This window comes from Centruroides vittatus, unplaced genomic scaffold, assembly GCF_030686945.1.
Source record: "Centruroides vittatus isolate TY-2023 unplaced genomic scaffold, ASM3068694v2 contig_738, whole genome shotgun sequence".
Taxonomy (NCBI): domain Eukaryota; kingdom Metazoa; phylum Arthropoda; class Arachnida; order Scorpiones; family Buthidae; genus Centruroides; species Centruroides vittatus.
The window spans coordinates 3,597,154-3,618,639 of record NW_027122474.1 but is presented as its reverse complement, the minus strand read 5'-3'; the positions used below and the strand labels follow the sequence as shown (position 1 = coordinate 3,618,639).

General features: G+C 27.1%; 1 protein-coding gene across 1 annotated transcript in view; it reads right to left on the bottom strand.

Annotated features, from left to right (window-relative positions):
• The window catches only part of LOC136981015 (transmembrane protein 192), a 49,284-nt gene that overhangs the window by 9,587 nt on the left and 18,211 nt on the right, over positions 1-21,486 (bottom strand). The window contains exon 5 of the mRNA XM_067277274.1: positions 19,171-19,276. Within this exon, the coding sequence (XP_067133375.1) occupies positions 19,171-19,276 (106 nt within the window). The remainder of the gene's footprint in view (positions 1-19,170; positions 19,277-21,486) is intronic.

The following is a 21,486-nucleotide window of genomic DNA, read 5'->3' as shown; positions in this document are numbered from 1 at the left end:
AGATCATAATATGTAAAACTATAATTTTTCTTTAATGTCATAAATGATAAAAATAAAACCAGAAGGTCATTTCTCACGAATAATGCTATTGTTTCAAATTTTAAAATTTCATAAATTTCTTTAAGCCTTAGGCAACTATTGTTATAACGCATTCATCGTTTTGCCGAATTCAATGTCAACTGTAGTAACGGTCAATAAATTAGGTGATATAATAATACTGTACTAATGCTTTTTTGTTACATGCAGTAATTGTTTAGTTACATTACTTCCAAAATTTTTATTATATGAAACATGTTATATTGTATTTCCATACTCATAAAACAAATGATAGAATTTTTTTTGTAGTTATCTTTAACAAGAATTGAACAAAATTATAACAAAATAAAAGCAAATATGTTTATATTTGCTTTTATTTTATTATAATTTTGTATAATTTAGAAGCATTATACGCACATCCAAAACTTAAGAATAAACACAGTTGCTAGTGGTGATAGCTAGAAAAAGTTGCCGAGTCAGTTGGTTTGTCACCAACTGACTCGGCAACTTGGTATAAGTACTACATCACAGTTTGATGTGGACAGATTCCATAGTGATAAGTCTCTCTGCTTGAGTATTGGTAAACATTTTCCAGCCATTCCCCATCTATGTCCAACTGGTGTGTGTATCTTTTTCACCAAAGACTTACTTTCATTGCTCTGATTTGTAAAATCCTACAAGTTGTTGTGTATTACCCTGTGCTAGATATCAAGTAATACAATTCTTGCCATATTTGTTTGCATTCATTTATAGTTCTCTCTATTCATGTACAAATGTCATCCATCCTTAAGTTTTGGGAACATACGTAAAACATTAAAATAAGTACTACATCATTTGTAGCCATTGTCTTGACATTTCTATGCAGTTGTGGAACCGTCTTGCCTCTAAGTTAGATTTTCTTTCATTTGCGGTGCTAAATCTTGTTTTCCATCTGATGTAATCTTGCCCAGCAACATTCAAATCCTTAATAATTAATTCAATATTTGGAATAATATTCTTCAGCCTTGGTACAGTAGTAGGAGCAAAGAGTGGGCCATATTTTAAAGCTTCTAAAAGACACTTCGGAGGAGTAATGTTATCCCAAGCTGTTATAAATGTGTTATTCATTAAGTGAGGTTTGATGTTCTGCCCACATAATAACCATTTAATCTTTATTTTTTACTTATTAAGGATTTGAATGTTACTGGGCAAGATTACGTCAGATGGAAAACAAGATTTAGCACCGCAAATGAAAGAAAATCTAACTTAGAGGCAAGACGGTTCCACAACTGCATAGAAATGTCAAGACAATGAACATTGAAATAATCAAAAAATAATAAATGATGACACAAATCAATTTATCAACAAAACTTTAAAAAATAGTAACTTTGAAAACAATTTGCTTGTTTTAGAGATTATATCTTATCAGTTAGTTTCAAACATTATATATTTTTCCAATTAAATAACAACCAAATATAAGTAAAAACTGAGTGGAAAATATCATCTTATGGAAAGAGTTAATGTTTATCAGAATGTGTGTCTAATACCCATATTTGCAACCAATGGTCAAAATTTACAGTTAGAAATTAATGATTATATCTGAATGTTAAAAGCATCTTTATCTAAATTACTATCATCCAATCAACATTAACTCATTTCATAAAATGAAATTTGCATTTAATTTTCATTGACATTTAATACAGAAAGCAGCAGAGAAATTATATGGAAGGATATATAATTTTTGAGACCTTAATCAGTGAAATTTAAATCTAAAATAAGCAAAATGTTTTAAAATTTCAGATTTCATCTTATCTTATAAAAGTTTAAAAGCACTGTCTGTTTATATCATAAGAATCTGGCATGAAAAATTAATTTCTTTCAGATTTCATCTTTATTAAATTATTCTAATTATGGGATGTTAACTTTAGAAAAAAATAAATAATTTTCCGAAACAATTATCTGATATACAGTAATTTAGAACCAATAGCAAAACAATTTACAAAGTAGCATTCTTGAATATTAAGTAATACAGCACCAAATCATCTAAATGTTTGACATAATTGTTATTTAAAAAATAAACTAAAAACAAATAATAATAGGAATGTATAACATTATTGAAAAATGTTATTTATTAATTAATTTTTAACTACAAATCCTAAATACTGATCTTTTTTAAAAAAATGCCACTGTCACTTTTTCATGTTATTTGATTTGAGTGAATGCTTGTCGTCCTTGTCCTTCCCACACAAACGTATATTTATCTTATCTTCCTTCTATATTGATAGAATCAGTACTTTTAAATTTTTTTATTGTTAAAATAAAATAATAAAAATGATAATTCTAAATTATGGCTTTCTTTATTTGTAAATAATAATTCCATTCCTTAAATAATAAATAAAACTTGTAGCGTAAGAGCCGTATATTCCGACATATAAGACGACCCCCGACTTTTGAGAAGATTTTCCTGGGTTAAAAAGTCATCTTATACGCCGGAAAATACGTTATTTTAAAATAGAAAATATTTACATACTTAAATGTTCATCACTGGCTACATAATCATTGTGTAGCTGACGATAAATTACAAAGTTTGAAAATGTTCTTGCTTTCGAATAATAAAAATTTCCGTTTCTATATCGATTAAATTTTTCTTATTTAAAACTATAATTTTGAAACAGTAATTCGCAAATTTTATTAATTCGATTTGATCTAAAATCAATAGTAAAGTTTATATTAAATAAAACGTGCCCAGCAAAAATTATATAAACAAAATCTAACACCTTATTCTTATGGAACAATACTATTCGATTTTTTAGCCTGATGATGGCCTATAGAATAGGCTGAAAACGTTTGTTTAAAATTAAACTTTCTCAGCGAAGATAAGGTGTTAGATTTTGTTTATGTAAAGTTTATAAAAATATCTACACTTACATGTTATGGTTATAGTAAATGTACATATTGTCATTATAATATAAAATAATAAACAAAATTACTAGGTTACAAAATATCATTGCTGTTTAAATATTTAATATTATGTCTAATACACTGTATATTTATTAAAAATATTTATGATTGATATATTATGATGTTATTATACATCATCTTGGTCTATCACAAAAAGCTTAACAATAACCTGAAAAATCTGATAACATTTGGCTACATTTTTGAATACAAAAATCATTATTCATCATATATTTAAGAAATACATTGTCGTCAGTTATATTAATTAATTACATTTTAATTTAAAAGTTTTTATAAAGTTAAAAAAATTTATAGAATAGGATTTAAACCTTAAAACTCTAATAAAAGTTCCATATTCATTAAGCGCAAGAAAGATCTGACTGACAATGTTAAAATAATATAAAATATACACTAATGTATGAAAATTACTTAATTCTTTTCTATACTTTCCTACAATTATCATCAAATTACTTCACCGTTAATACTGCATTAATATATTATGTAAAAAAAATTAAATGATGGGGCCTAATAATTTCTACGTTTATTTTTATAATTATCATAAATATAAAGTAAATAAACTTATAAAAACTCAAACATAATGGAATAGAATAAAACTAATCACTTAAATAATAGAAGATGGGCTATTTTTGTTTATTTAAAAAGAATATTGTGCGTCACTCTGACCCATTTATATTGTTTTTGTCGTCAGTTATTTGTTTTTTATGAAATTATTTTTATTGAACACATTATCTATTTTATATTTTAAGATATACAATTTTTTTCTTTTTACAATGTGTTGAACATTGTAAAAAGAAATATATTATTCTGGTTTCTGCTTTAGGAACTTACACTACTTTGTGAGATATAATACATAACTTTGATGGTTTATTCAAATATTTATTTTGTTCAATTTTTTTTTTTTCCTTGATGCAATTATCAATTGCAACACAGTACGTATTTACAAGAACTAGTGATTTTTTTTAACATAATATCCATGAATTTATTCCTGCCAAATCTATATTATTACGTTCCTATTCATGTTGAGATATGATGTATATTTTAGGCCCCTTAAGTTTATTTATATTGTAGTAATGTAATAGTAATTTAATTTTTCCAAGTTATGTCCATTATCTAAATCATCATAGAGCAAGTTGCTTACAAAAGAATTCTTTCTTTCTTTCATTCATACGAAGTTAAAATATATCTTGAATTATTTGACAACAATGACGCACCCGGAACCAAATTACGGTGTAATAAAAATATCGAAAAAATGAATGTCTTCGAACCCCTTCTGGGCTCTGCATCAGGTTCTTAACCATTCCCAGATGGTTATTCAATTATAGAATGACGTTTAAATAAGAGTTTGATTATAAATTTGAAAAAATTTACAAAAAACCATCTCGCGCATGCGCAATGAGTCAGCCTGCTTGGACACAATGAGCAGCTACAGCAAGTTGTGAATCAACTCCCGCCAGGCCAATGACAAAACCATCTCCTCTTTAAAATTTATGTAGCTGTGATACTGGATTTAAAAATGTGCATAGCCTCTAACCATTTGAGGTGTTCAGTGGGAGGTGCAGCGAGGAGGAGATAGTAGCTGACTTTTTCCAGGCAAATGTCAGAAACCGTTACATAAGTCGCGAGGGCCATGGAGGTTCTCACATGACAAATGTCCGCCTGATGTTCTTGTATTCTGATACCCATAGAAAGTTTAGTAGAGCCTATATATATCAGGTCTCTATCACATCTATTATCCCTTAAAAGGACACTATACACTGCGGGGAGTCTGCTGGGGTAGGACGGTCCTTCCCATTATGTAGGATGTTAAAAATAGTTGGACACCTCCTGAAAGCAAGACGTATCCGGCATTTCCTGGCAAATTATGGTGTGTTTTTATCACACCATAATTTGGTTCCAAGTGCGTCATTATCATTAATTCGGTGTGGTGAATAGTTATTTATTTGACAACAAATACTTGAATTTTTTCTCTCTGTCAATCGGTCTAATAGGATAAATGACTTCACATTTTGCAATATAGTAGAGTCCTGGATAGGGATGTCCCAATACCACAAAAGTATCGATACTGGTATCATGAGTAATTTTTAAAGTATCAATACCAGTATTGTTATATCAGTTTTAAAGTTTAGATACCAGCCAGTATTGGGATTGGAATTCGAAATTGAAAATCTTTTCAGCTGTCGCATTGCCTTCCAGTTGTTTTTACCGTTGAAAAGGTACACCTATCCTCCTTTTTCCATGGTAGACATGTTCCAAAGAATGCCATATAAAAAAATTGCATAAAAAAGTACAGTACATGCATCCTGTAAAAAAAAAAAAAAAAAAAAAATCACACAAAAAGAGGATTAGTTTTCTTTTGTCAACCACGTTATTTTCAAAATCATGTAAAATGGACTGCATAAAAAGAGGAATAAAAGTATACTATACTCATTACAATGAAGGCTGAGAGGGCCCTGGTATAGCAATTAATATTTTATTGCTTACTCCAGGGAACTGAATCCCTGCTATTTAGTTCAGAAATCAGTGCATTAGTCAGTACTTCAGTTTGCACTTGTATGTACGACATTTTATGTACATACATAAAAGAAGCCTTGGATCTACAGTCATGTTAATGGGCTCTGTGAGTACTACTATACATAGAGTGTTAGTTAATAGGATAAGAAATTGTTAGTGAAAAGGTAAAACAGTGTCTTTACATTGAAAGTGCTATATTATGTTCAAATTTTACAAATGTCATTGCAAACAAGTATATATAAATTGTAATTCATTTTAAACATCACTGAAAGTCCAAGTCAATTAACAAACAAAAGTACTACATAATTTTTAACTAAATGTTTATTTATAAATAGTAATCAAACTCTAAGTATATATAGATTCTGGAAATAAAATTTGATGTAATACATTTATTAATTTTTGGTCATTAATATTTTTATATCAGTTTAACTTAACTGAAAATAGTGTAAAATTCCATTTCATTCCTGATGCGGATGCAAAATCTGGTTTCGGGCAGACCTTACTTGTCTGTAAAAAATTTAAATGATACCAGATCTGATACCAGAGGAAAAGTATTGAGTACAGAAAGTACTTGGTATTGCAGGAAAGTATCGATACATCCTTAGTCTCGGAAACTCAACTCTCGACAACTTGACATTCCATAAAATTTGTTGTCATTAAAAATAAATAAATACATGTAATCTAATTTTTATCACTAACTTAACACTAGGATCAAATAAGTTATCATTCTTCACCAGAAACGATAATAGAATCAATTTTGCATATCAACAGAGAATCCTTTCTCCAAGATGCCACTCCCAAAATGTCACCAAGTGAATGTCACTAGCTCAAAAGTAACAACTGAATAACCAATATTTTTTAAATAAAAATACTCTTTATTGGTATATAGTTAATATGTACGGTACATTAATTTGCACATATAATACCTTTACAAAAATATTGCTATTTAGTCCAGCATCATCGCTACATCACTGTATATTAAATAAATTCATTAATTTAGCATAAATTTCGTATGTTTTGTAGTACAGTAACTATTTTATGTTAGATTGTACTGTAGATTTTCTTTTGCTCTGAATGTGTTAAAATATTTTTAATAGGTTAATTTGTAGCAATGTATATTATGGGTTGTGAATAATCATCCCAGAGTCCATAAAACTTGTCTGCTTCTCAGTCCACATTTTAAGGTAAGTTAACAGGACTCTACTATATTATTCAATAATGAATTGATGATGAATCAGAAAAAATTCTTCTTCAGGAAAGATGAGGGAGAAACTTTTTCATCTGTAGCAAAGTTTACAATAGTAATATTTACTTTTAATATCTATTTAAAATATTGATAGCATCATCACAAAATTGCAAGTAATGTTTATATAATTCAGTTATCGCAACGTTTGAATTTTCGATAAATTAATGCTGTCGTGAACAGTTCCTCTGAACTGATCTTCATGAAATAATTGGTTCTCTCATAATATTTAAGCAACTTTTTCTAAAAGGTTAAAGAATTTCTTGAAAAATATACGAATAATTTTCTTCGGTTATCTATTTGATTTCTTTATCAAAATGTCTTGTTTACTGTACTAATGTGCTACAAGTTTTTCAAAATGTTGAAATAAACTTCTTGGATAATTGATATTCATCAAAATGTGCTTACACCATTTAATCACTTCCTTTACTAATTTCTGTGAATATTTAAATGAATGAAAACATTGTACAATGGTAAATTCTTTTTCTTTAAATCTGTTAAACTTGTATTGATAAATATGAGTTTAAATGTTAAAGAAGGCCAATAGTATTTGAGAATATAAACAAATATATTCATACATATACGATTTGAAATTTGTCACACTCTAAAATCTGACATTCTTCATTTTTCAAATTAAAGATGACATTCATTATAAATATTCATTAGTCTACATGAGCAAAAAATGATTTAACTGTTTAAAATTTATTTAATTGTTTCACTTTGTAAAAATTAAACAGTAAAAATTTTTCTATATACAGTAGAGTGTCGTTCATCCGAACCCCGGTTATCCGAACGATTTTCAGTCGGACTGTGTCGTGCCGAATCAAACTTTTTTGATACTAGATTTACTTCTAAAGTATAATTTTTATGTTTTTATATTTTTCAATATATTTATTTTGTTTGTACAAAATAAAGAAATAATTTTTACCGATACAATAGCCTCGATTATTATTATAAAAATTTTTGTTAGGCTTAAAATCGACGAAAATTCAACACGAAGCAACACGCAACGGAGAAAAATTTCAACATCGGACAGGTTAATATATTTTTTCGTACATAATCGGTTATCCGAACAAATCACTAATCCGAACAACCCCAGTCCCCAACTGATTCGGATTAACGACTCTCTACTGTATTTAATAATATAAATATTTTTAATGATTAAAAAAATTTATATAAGTCTTTAAAGAATAATAATAATAATAATAATATTTATTTTAATTTTAAACAGAAGAATATGTTTAAAATTAGAGTATAATAATTGTAATCATTTCTGAGAAACAAAACAATATAAATTATATAAATAGTAAAGGAAAATCTTGATAGAGTTATTGTTATTATTATTAATATAGAATAGGAGGACATAATAATGTAATAAAATGTTTGCAGGCATCTAAAAAATTAGAATAAAATAAAAATAAACTTTACTATAATGTTATCTTTATATTGATAAAGAAAAACAACAATAATATCAACATGTGTTGTAATAGAATACTCTCGTGCATTCAAGAGTTAACCTAACCATTCATGTAAACATGAACTCAGATATCAAATCCTACATAAAACAAAAAAAATCCTACTGTACTAATAAACTTTTTGTTTCCAAATTTAGAAAGTATTGGCACCTAATCATAAACTTTAAGTAAATTTATATCCATATCATTTATAAATATCTTTGATTTAATTGATTTAAATATATGTTAAATGTTAGTAATAAATTTCCAAGATATGTAATGTATAGTGCAACTATAAGTAATATACACTACTGTGTGTGTTGCCTATAGATCATCAAAAGTAATGGAGCAGATTCAATATTCTAATTTTTTCATTTCATTTTTATATGCTAAATTATAATTACATACATAATGTCATTTTAATTACATATGAAAATAGAAGTTCAGAAATTTAAATAATTTTTAACATGCATGAGTTACATGATATAGTTCATTTAACAATGGAAAGGTCAAACCAAAGATGCTTATGTGTTATTATCACGTTTAAGTATACGAAGAAAATTTTTAATTACGGTAATTATTAGAAAAAAATATAATTTAATCCAATGCAAAATTTTAGAGGGGAAAACCATTTTTAAGATAAAGGCAGAATAACATTTGATCTCAACACCTTTTTCTTTTTTAATTACAAAGAAAAGATGTATAAAAACAAAAAAAATTACTTTTGTTCTTTGAATGGCTCAACAGTAAAGAAATATGCCGATTACTTACGTAAATTATAAATAATTTATTATGTAAAAATAGATTATTTAAACAAAAATTAAATTACTTAATTTTCTTTATCGTAACCACTTAAAGTTATAAATTATATGTACTGAAGCATGACTTTTAAATTAAAAGAAGAAATCATTTAATCATAAGTTTTTAAAAAGTAGTAAATTCATTTTATCAGTTCAATAACTTTAGATATGATAAAAAAATTAATAATAAAGTTATTTACCGTATATCTCGGCGGATAAGACGATAGTTGAATCGTAAAAAAAGGCCCCCAAAATCTGGGGTCGTCTTATAGGACAGATATATAAATTTCAATCTAATTTTTTGTAAATTAAAACCATTATAAAAAAGACAGACAAACCGTAATTATTTACTAGTAGAGGGTAGGGTATGTTCACAAAATAGAATAGCCCATACGACGTTTTTATGGATAGTCAGTCATTACCTGAATGCCGAATCAGTGCGAATGCTTGCAACAATCGCAAGGCAGTGCTGCCAGATGCAAGAAAATAAATTTGTTCATTTGAAAAATTACAAATAGGACATAATTCCGTATACATTATACAGTATTATGCAGATGATGAGCGCGCTGATCTAAACTAAATTCATAAGCCGTTGATAGTTTGGGGGTCGTCTTATAGGACAGATATATGCTAAAACTATAAAACTTGGACGAAAATTTATACCTCGTCTTATCTGCCAAGATATACGGTAATTTTACACATGTATGTTTACATTTTGTTTTTATAATTTAAAATAAAAAAAAAACTGATATGAGAAATAAAACTAAATAAAAATAATTATAAATAAATAAAACTTTTGTTTATTTATAATTATTTTTATTTAGTTTTATTTCTCATATCAATTTTTTTTTATTTTAAATTATATTTATAAAAATAATTAGAAAAGGTCTTTAAAAATACTGAAGTTAATTTTCAATATGAAAATACTTTTCTATGCTTTTAAATACTAAAAAAATTATTATTATTTTTTAATTCTACATTAATTTAACTGAATTCATGTTATATTTATATAAAAATCACTATTTAATCCAGTACAAGTGTATAATTATTAACATGGTAATAACTTTTTATAGATAGCTTGCGAAAAGCTAAATGTATTTGTTAATTAATAACAATTTTTATCATGAATGATTAAACACATCATTATGCTAAAAAGAAAATTAATGCTTTAGAAAAACTAAATTTTATTATTTAAAATTTTAAATAATTATTTTAACTCTCAGTAAAATATATCAAATTATAATACTAATTACTAAAAATATCACCATTATCACATTAATTGCTACTTTATAATTACTCGTGTACATTCTATTGTCATGACAAATTTTTAATAATGCTTGTATAAAATGCCATACTTTTTTATTGGCCATCTCTAGATGCTATTATAAATAGTTAAAACTAAACTATAGGAAAGTATAGATTCCAGGAATGTAAACTTAATTTATGACATTGAGCTTTTGGGAAATACGACAGCTTGCTTAATAATGATTTTCTAGGAACCAATTAGATCGTAAAAGCAGTTCTACTGTATATATCAATAAATTAATGAAAATAATGCTTATTTCTTATTCTGAAGTAATATTTTCACATATTTTTTAAAGGTAAAGTCCCCTATATGGTTAGAGAAATAATTACAAGAGCATTACTAAAGAATAATTTTATGTATTTTTATTATTATTGGGTTGTTCGGAAAGTAATTTCGTCTTTTTATTATTAGAGGAATTGGATGTATTTTTACCAGCCAATTTTATTTTAAACCACATTTTCATTATATACTTTGACAGCTGACATTTTAAGGCTTATTTGTAAAAAATTTTGTTTGATTCTGTACAATTGTTTTTTTTTGGTGACCCATCAAACATGGATAATCAAAAGCATCATTTTTGGCATATTTTGATTTTTTAGTCTTAAAAAAGCAAAATGCTGTTCAAACAAGAAAAAAATTGTGGTACAGTTTTGGAGAAGATGTGTTGAGAGACAGACAGTGCCAAAACTAGTTTACAAAATTGCGTTCTGGCAATTTTAATATCGAAGATACACCACATTCTGAATGGCTATTTGAAGCCAATGAAAACAAAATAAAGGTACTGACTGAAGCGATCTGTCGTATAACAACACGTGAAATCACTAAGAGATTAAATCTGTTAAATTGAACCGTTTATTATTACTTAAAACGAATTGGTTTCGAAACAAATTGGAACAAAGCTCGATATATGGGTTCCACATGTTATTAACGAGAGATGCTCTCTATGGTTGAATTTAAAAAAAATTTTTTTTGAGCTTTTACCAGACAATTTAACAATTGATTCAAAAGTGTACTGCCATCGAGTAAACAAATTGAGTAATATCATCAAACAGAAAAAGCCAGAATTGATCAACAAACAAAGTGTAGTGTTTTACCATGATAATGCCAAATTTCACACAAGTTTGGTATCTCCTCAGAAACTGTTATAGCTTAGATGGGATGTGTTATCACACCAACCATATTCGCCAGATCGGGAACACTCAGATTATTACTTGTTCCCGTCTATACGAATTTTTTTTACCTGTATGACATTTACTTGAAATGACAATGTCAAATATCACTTGGATCGGTTTTTTGTAAACAACGATCACAACTTTTATGAATGTGAAATCATGCTACTACCAGAAACAATGACAACAGGTATTTGACCAAAAATGTCAATATATAATTCAATAAAATAATTATTTATTATAAGAATATTGCGTTTATTTTTCTATGGAAAAAACTATATTGGGTTGTTCGGAAAGTAATTTATTCAAATTAAATGACATCCTTTATTTTATCAATATCTAAAATATTTATTAATATTAATTTCAAAATATATATTAATTGACTTTTTTTAATTGTAATATGCAAGAGAAACTAAACTAGCTCGTTTTGTCATTACAAAAGGGTACATTTTATTAACTGAAAATTTTAAAATATTTAACTGGATGAATGTGATAAAGAAGTTTAATAACTGTCATCCTTTCTTTTAATTTTTTTAAGAATCTATTTTATGGTATAATAATATATAATTAAACATATGTAGTGAACTTATTATTGATATAAAAATTTATTTTTTTCGTAAATCATATCCATTGTTTTGCTAAATTATTTTTGAGTACACTTACTTGTTATCATTCAAATATAGTAAAAATAACTCATCACTAAACACCTGTGGATGCTAAAAAAATATTTCTTTGTTATGCACTGATGTTTTCAGCCTAATGTGTAGGCCATCTTCAGGTGACTGATTTTGGAACATCTGTTACAAACTGTTCCAAAACGGAATACATTTTGTATAGAACATCAAACTTTAAATATTTGAAATATAAAGATTAAAATATTTGAATATAAAGAACATAAAAATAAAATTTTAACATAAAAGAAAGATAATAATTCTAAATTAACCGTAAATTCTAACAAAAGTGAAGTAAAATAAACTATAAAAATATAGAATTAAAATTCTAAATTTTACATACCAAAATATATGTTAGTAAAGTTAACTAGGAGTTTCTATACAGTTTATTTTTTACAACGAACTTCCATGCTGATGGTAAACTGTCCGTATCTCTGCATTAATACATTTATCCTCCAATTTCCTCATGTATATTTCAATTTTTTCAGCATTCACTGCCAATGTTGGGGATTGTAAAGCCTTAATTATCTTCACCTCATCCCATTTTACCATAGAACTCTCAGTTTGTGCCATCTGGGATAGTACTGTATTGTAAAGGCCCTTCTTTTTTTACATTATGCTGATGTTCTTTAAGTTAACTCCCAAGTTTCTTTTGGTGTCTCCAATATAATTCATCTTTATTCCTAATTGCATGTTTTCATAAGGGTATTTTGTACATATCTTTTTTCTCCTCTTTCTTTAACATATCTTTGTCATTCCCCAGTATAATTACTGTAAATATTTGGCACTCTTTTGAGAATTAGTTTAGAGCCTTTGCTGTCTACCAATTGCAGAGTTCACTTTTAACAAGAACATGAACATTATGAAAGAAATGGCAGACCATAAAGACTCTAAACTAATTCTTAAAAGAGCACCAAATGTTTACAGTATATTGAGGAATGACAAAAATATGTTAAAAAAGAGGAGAAAAAAATTATGTACAAAATACCTCATGAAAACATGCAATTAGGAATAAAGAAGAATTATATTGGAGTCACCAAAAGAAACTTGGGAGTTAGACTTAAAGAACATCAGCATAATGTAAAAAAAGAAGGGCCTTTACAATACAGTACTATCCCAGATGGCACAAACAGAGAGTTCTATGGTAAAATGGGATGAGGTGAAGATAATTAAGACTTTACAATCCCCAATATTGGCAGTGAATGCTGAAAATATTGAAATATATATGAGGAGATTGGTTTCGACCAGTTTTGATTTGGGGAAGCAAAAGACAAATCCATACATGAGGAGATTGGAGGATAAATGTATTAATGCAAGAGATGTGAACAGTTTACTATTATCATGGAAGTTCATTGTAAAAAATAAACTGTATAGAAACTCCTAGTTAACTTTGCTAACATATATTTCTGTATTTAAAATTTACAATTTTAATTCTATATTTTTATAGTTTATCTTACTTCACTTTTGTTAGAATTTATGGTTAATTTAGAATTATTATCTTGCTTTTATGTTAAAATTTTATTTTTGTGTTCTTTATATTTCAAATATTTATAAGTATAATGTTCCAATATTCTATTTAAATATTTAAACTTTGATGTTCTAATGTCCTATACAAAATGTATTCTATTTTGAAACAGTTTGTAACAGATGTTCCAAAATCAGTCACCTGAGAATGGTGTATACATTAGGCTGAAAACATTAGCACACAACAAAGAAATTTTTCTCAGCATCCAAAGGTGTTTAGTGATGAGTTATACTTTCTACCAAATATGAATTCAGTTGTTATAGTATATAGACAAAATAGTACATAGTTATATAGATAAAATATCATTACTAGAAGCTTAATGAATCGTCAAACACTTGATGCTGAGAAATGTTTATTAAACAAATACTAATGTTTTTGACCTAATAGAATTTATGTTAAGAAATTTATATAAGCAATATTGTCACTACTATAAAAACTTTAATGTAATAAAGCAGTTCACTATAATTATTCAATACTGACATCTCTTTTAATTTCAATAAAAATTGATTTATGAAGTGAAGATACAAAAAAATAATAGGCAATTCTACATATTGGATTGTAGACTATACTGTAAATATGTATATTATAATATAGTATAAATTATTTATTTTTTGAGATATACTATAAATATATCTCAAAAAATAAATAAATAAAACAAATATAAAACAATAACTTTTTTTACCATATTTTATATACATTACAAAATTGTATTTGATATAGTAGAATTTTAATTACTGTATCGATGTAAAGAAGACTAAGTAAAATACAAAACAAATCAAAACAAGACATTTTCAGGAAATTTAAAAAATTCTTAAATAATTTTTAATGTATCTGAAACTGTAATTTGATATTTCTATAAGAAATATGCGCTACAGTCGTACTGTTAAATTAAGACAGCGTATACTAAGTCCACCCTACTACATATTTACAAATACAAAGTATGCATTCCAGGCTGAGGAAAGACACTGTGTATCCTTTGTGATTTATACAGAGATTGTTCTTGGCATGCTTGAATATGGTTTTTGAAGTCAAATTAGATCAGGCAACATTACTACTACTATTAATAATTAAATGCTAAGTAATTTGGCCTAGAGGTAGGCTTTAGGCACTATCTTATATTAAACTTAATAGTAATATATTCTGATCTAACCCAGCAATCATTTGGCTTTAATATAACTATCAGGCTTTTTATATTTATATTGTTTTTGTTTGTTTTTTCTTTTCTTATCATCTGCTTGAAATCCAAAGTCAATTGAATTATGTGCAGAGTTAAACTAATCAGCAGATGCCAGCTAATTAGAAGAGAATAAAAAGGTAACACTGGTGAATCCAAAGGAGAAAGAGAAGAAACGAAGAAAGGAGGAGAAAAAGAAGAGAAAAAGAGAGAAATGAAAGAAAGAATGCAAAAGAAAAAAAGGCATTCTGGCCCTAGATTGTGGTCGGTTTTTATAGTAATGTTGTACATCAAATTACCAACCAGTTACTTAAACTTAGTTATTGTAAATTGTCCATTCATGTAGTAGTTAAATGTTTATTTTTATTGCTAAACTGCATATAGCTCTCATCATAAAATCCCACATATATATTTATTAATGTTAATATTAAATGTTAACATTTTAAATATAATGCAATATTAATATAATATGTACGATAAATAACCACAGCTAGAAGTAAGTACCGATAAACCAGAAAAAAATAAATGTAAACGTTTCTTCCATTTTAAATGGTCATCCTCAGATTCGAAGAATGCAGATGTAAACAAATGGATTTTTTAAAAATAGAACGTAATTTAAAAGTTGAAAACATTGCAAAATACACACACGTCTATTGCAGCATTTAACACCATGCTTCAATCTCAATAATACATTAAGTAACAATTTAAAAATGATTTAATTTTACAAAATACAAAATATACGTCTTAATTCAAGATTTATGAATCATCATGCAAATATTGGGGCCACTGCTTGATACCTGAAAACAAGGATTAAAGAGCATCAATATACAATTCATAAGGGTTCTCCACAACAGCACTAGCTACTTTTGTTAATGATAATGATGTTCAGGTTAAATTCGATAATGCTCATTTATTACACCGCTGTGAAAACCCAGTCAGCCTGAAATATCTTGAACAAATAGAAATATTCAAGGCAATTAATTACATTAAAGGAAGCATGGTAATTAATTACAAGCAGATGGGCTCTCTTAACCACACAGAGGGCATTCTATGACCTACCATAAGTCTTGAATTAAGATGTATATTTTGCATTTTGTAAAAAATTCTTTTATTTTTAAATTGTTACTTAACGTATTATCGGGATTGAAGCATGATGTAAAATGCTGCAATAGACATGCGCGTATTTCACATTTCCAGCTTTTGAATTTATGTTCTATTTTTAAAACATGGATTCTTTTATATCTGCATTCTTCAAACCCAAGGATGACCATTTAAAATGGAAGAAAATGTTTTTGTTTTCATTTTATTACATTTATTTTTTTGCTGGTTTATTACTATTTATGTCTAGATGTGGTTATCATAAATATATCAGTAGTTTCATAGAAATTGTAAAAATATGATATTAATATTCCAGTATATTAGAGAATAATGCAATATGTAACAAAAGCAGATGCATGGCATGAGTTTTACTCAAGAAAGTGATAAGTATGAAACTGTAATTTGAAGTACAACAAATCTTAAAAAACTTGTTATTTAAATTTATATACTATATATTTGGTAACTTATATACTGTTATTAAAAAACAATATAACAAACAAAACATCTCTAGTACAATATATGATCCCTATAAATTGTTATAACCATAGCATACCTTTATGGTATCAATAAAATGAAATTATTCAGTTCTTGTGGTTTCCTTATCAACTATTTTTAATGCATAATTTAGTCATATAGGTTTTTTCCATGCAAAACTTTCTCATTTTTAATTTTTTCTAAATATATAGCAAGTTGAAAATAATAAACAACATAGATACTATATTTTGTACTTTTAATAACATTAATCAATTTGATCAGTAAAATCTATTGTTTGACTTAAAATCCAATTTGTGAAATTACAAAAATTTCTGATATATCCAGTGGTGTAGCGTGGGTGTCAGCCACCCGGGGCAGAGGAAAATTTGCTGCCCCCTTATTTAGGTATCTCAATTTAAGACTAAAATATACAGTAATTCTAAAGAACTTTTCGGCAAGAACAATCATCATTATTGTGTATTGTACAGGTGTATTGTATTATTATTATTTATTGTGAAATTTTGCCGCCCCCTAAAAGTGCCGCCCGGGGCGGGCCGCCCCGCCCCCACTATGCTATGCCACTGGATATATCCAAAAAAAAGATGCAGAAAACTTTTCGGTATCCTAATATTTTAATTATGTTAATGAAAATTATGAATTTGTAAATTTTTGCTTAAAGAAACATTTAAAAAAATATTATAAAAATTTATTTATATTTATTAAATATTTAATTTTTCTGTTGAAAAATACACTCTGAATTTCTTTTTTTTCCACAATTATTGTGTTGTACCTATATTAATTGGTCACTTGTATTGATTCCAAAGCTTTAAATATAAATTTTAAATATTTCAAAAATTAAGTAATGTGGATTAATGGAAGTTTTACGATTATATAATACATTCATGTCATCAGATCAACAGAATAAATAATGCCTATTAAATAAAAATAATATATTTTAGCCAATGCTTTGGAATTATTTGGTTATTTTTCATCAATACAATGATGTTTTCAGTACAACCGTAATGACATTTTATAAATTATATTCATAGAATTAAACTTCCCTGATGATCTGCATTATTAAAATAATCTTTTAATAATACTTGTGTTTTCAGTGTTTATTTTTTTTGCTTTATTATTGGCATGTTTGGTATACAATACATATAATCCCTACCTAGTAACCATGGCACCTAAGAATAGTGTGGAAGCATTGAAACCTAAGGGAAAGATTATAGTATCAAAAATTGAAGTAAAGAAAACTTATTGTGAAACATGAAACAATGGCATGTATGTTTCGTCTGGAAGCCATGTTTAAGATACCGAAATCAATGGTGTACATCATTCTTAAGAACAAGGAAGCAATAAATGCAGCAAATGTGGCTTAAGGTGTGACAATGATGAACCTGGAAGATTGCATGTTATTGAGGAGAAGGGTAAACTCATCCTAGCATGGAAAAATGAGAAGCAATTGTCTGATGATACCATCTCTGAGAGAATTTATTTGTGAGAAAACCAAGTTGCATAGTAACCTTAAGAAATGGGACATCGCCATTCTTCAAAAGGTACAGTAAATGTAATTTTCGTTTTATTATACAGTATTTATGTACTTTATTTCATGTTTCATGTCTAGATTTATTATTTAGGGCATACAAATAGGACATACATATAAAGACAACAATAGTATATCATACACATGGCAATATACATATCAAAAAGATCCACAACAAAATTGACATCTTATTCATAGAATTTTGGGATAAAATATTAGTATGCAGACAGTGAATGTATATAATAAAGTAGAAAATAAATATCCAAATTAATTTGTGCCAAATAATTTGAACAATTGAATTAATTGGCAGTTAATTTTTGAACTCTGAGCATTCCATTGGTAGAATATTATTGAACCTGAAGCAGATCTCGATAGAGATATAAAAACATTCATTCGTGCAAGTAAATATTATTATATTCTACTGGAAATAAAAAGGTTTTGAAAGGGCTATTTAGGGCATTTAAATGTGTTACTTTTATCTTAAATTATGTGTATTTGCTGTTTAAGTTTATCAAAATGGATATTATTTAGAGACTGTAAATGGATTAACTCACTTTTCATTATTTCTAATGGGGAAAATTAACTCTGACATAAAATGGCTTCCTGGAAGAATTAAATTTGAAGTACAAGATACCACTGTATTCAAATATGAATGGCATTAGAGTACCTAGGAAGGCAGTAAATGTTATTATTTATTTAATTGTTTATTTAATGTTATTATACCACTGTTATTTTCATATTTTATTGTAGCCATTCTTGTTGTTTGGTTGTATTTCTTGCCTTACTGACATTACTCATAATCAGTTTAAATAAATAAATAAAGTCAAATATTTAATACAGAGAACATTTTTAATGTCTTACCCTAATTACCATTCATTTAATTAGAAACAGAAAACAAAAAACAGGAAATTTCCATAAATATACAAACAAATTATATAATTATTTTTGTGGATAAATTAATTTTAAAAACAACTTTAAAATGGAAACACTAGAACTAAACATCTGTGAACATTTGTGTAGTGTTTTACAGTTCCTAACAATTTTATTCATTATATCATTCTACATTGGTATGTTCTTTTGGAATTAAACTGTTTTCATTTAAACATTTTCATAATATTGGATATATTTACATAGTATTATAAAAAATAAATAACATGATTATTTTTATTTTTAACTGCATATAAAAAATTATTACTATAACTTACCTGTATCCAATATCACCAATAGGACCATGCGATAAATATACGGTAGCTATTTCATCACAATGAACATCAGAAGTAACTTTGTTCGTGTTGAATCTAACTGTTAATACTAAATAACAGGAAAAAGTATTAAAAGGAATCTCTACTCTAATGTTATAGAATTATTTTAAAATTATGTTTTGCTTGAATTTCACAATACAAGGTAGCTTCAAGAAGTTTCCAGAATTATGCTGGGTTAGTCAATTAAAGACAATGAACAAAGGAATGAGTGTCTTAGCTAAAGATGTCAGAAATATAGAAATGTGTTCAAACAAATCTGCACTCATTGAAAAGATAATAACAGTTACCATTCACTGAAGACGTCATAAAACAAAGTTTGGCAAAAACGTCAGTGGAAGAACAATGTGTAAATATCAAATTTTGTGTGTCATTGGGGAAAAACCCTCTGAGATCTTAAAGATGCTTCAGGACACCTATGTGGAATCTGCCACAAAGCATTCTCAAGTTTATGACTGCAAAAGTGCTTTCGTGAGGGACGAGAAAGTATCGCTGATGATTTGCAAAGTGGTCATCCATCAACATCAATGTCTGAAGAGGAAGTGTTGGTTGTTATCGAGATTGCGAGGTCAGATAGACAGCAAGTCAATTGAGCAGATCACCAAAACAGCAGGAATTTCAGTTGGAAGTTGTCATTCAATCCTGCATGATCAATTGAGCATGCACTGTGTTTGCCAACACATGGTGCCACAAATGCTCGTGACATACTTCATGCGATTTCTACCTCTTCCTCTGGTTGAAAGATGCCATCAAGGGATGGCACTTTAAGAATGTGGATGAGGTTATATAAAGTGCAACATCTGCGTTGCAGGAGCTGTTGTGACACAGCTTCCAAGAATGTTTTCAACAGCTATACCAGTGTTGGCAAAAGTGTGTGGTTGCCAAAGGACAATACTTTGAATGACACGTTGCTTGATTTGTCAATTGTACACACATTTTTAAATAATAAACCAATTCTGAAAACTTTTTGAAGCTACCTTGTACATAATATCTATAGAATAATTCTGATCATATATCTTATAACTCAAAATTAAGGTAAATTCAAATTTGCTTTAATTTAACAAAACTTAATTTGTTTTTTTAATAGAAGGATTTGATATATAAATTTTAATAAAACATTTTCTTACTATTTTATTTTATATTTGATATTTACTTAGCTGTATGATAGACAAAATATTTTCGATTTTAAAACAAAAATATGATAATCAATATTTATTAAACAGAATCAAATGCATAAATCTTCCTTGTAAGGCTGTAAGTTTAAAGTATTAACAAAAACAAATACTGTTTTTGCTTTATGAAAAAACAAACTAATGAGAAAAAAGCAATTTTATTAAGAAAAATTTCAAACTGTTGTTGTTTGCCCTATTAAACTTGCAATATGTTAAAATTGTAAGGGATTGATCATGTATGATCATTACCCATATATAATCTAATCGTATTTAATAGAATATCATGATGATTACTAGAGTCACTTTAATAGAATATAGATGAATTATATATAATCATTAATATGCTTGATATTGTTCATTTGACAAAATAATTATGAAACAAAAGTGTAGTAAATGACTGAATCACTTTTGCATAATTATTCATAAGAAGAAAATTTTATATAAAAATAGGAAGTGTGTCCAAAAACTTTCCAAATTTTTAAAATAAAATGCCAGTGCAAAGACACAAGGATATCTGGTAAATGTCATATTGTACAACTGATCTCTGAGTCAGTTGAAGTCAGCTTCTTCCAACTATTTGTTTCTGTCTGATTGAGTAAGAGGCTTTACATTTATTGAGGTTAAGATTAAGAGGTTTAAAAAATAAAATAGAAGTTTTTAATAGAACATAAAGAAAGACAGAAAAAGGAACATGTTTAATAGATTATAAAAGCACAATATAATAATAAATATTATATCAATGTTTTAGGAAACTATTAATTAATTTTTAATACTTATCTAACTGTTTTTAGACTTCCATCAATATTTACATACATTTATTTATATAAATCACAGATATTAAGTTTTATTAAATAAAATATGCAATTCATCAGAATTAGCTATATAGTTATAGCATGACTGTAATACTACACGAAGCTTCTCTCCACATGAACTAGTTAATCCTGAATAAAACAATAATGAAGTAAATGTTTCTGAGTAAATTTTAATTTTTATTATTATTACTAAAAGAAATTATTACAGCACAATGTGGGGAAAATGAAGAGTTTGATTCATGTGGTACTGTTTATTAGGGTTTCTCAAATGGGATCTC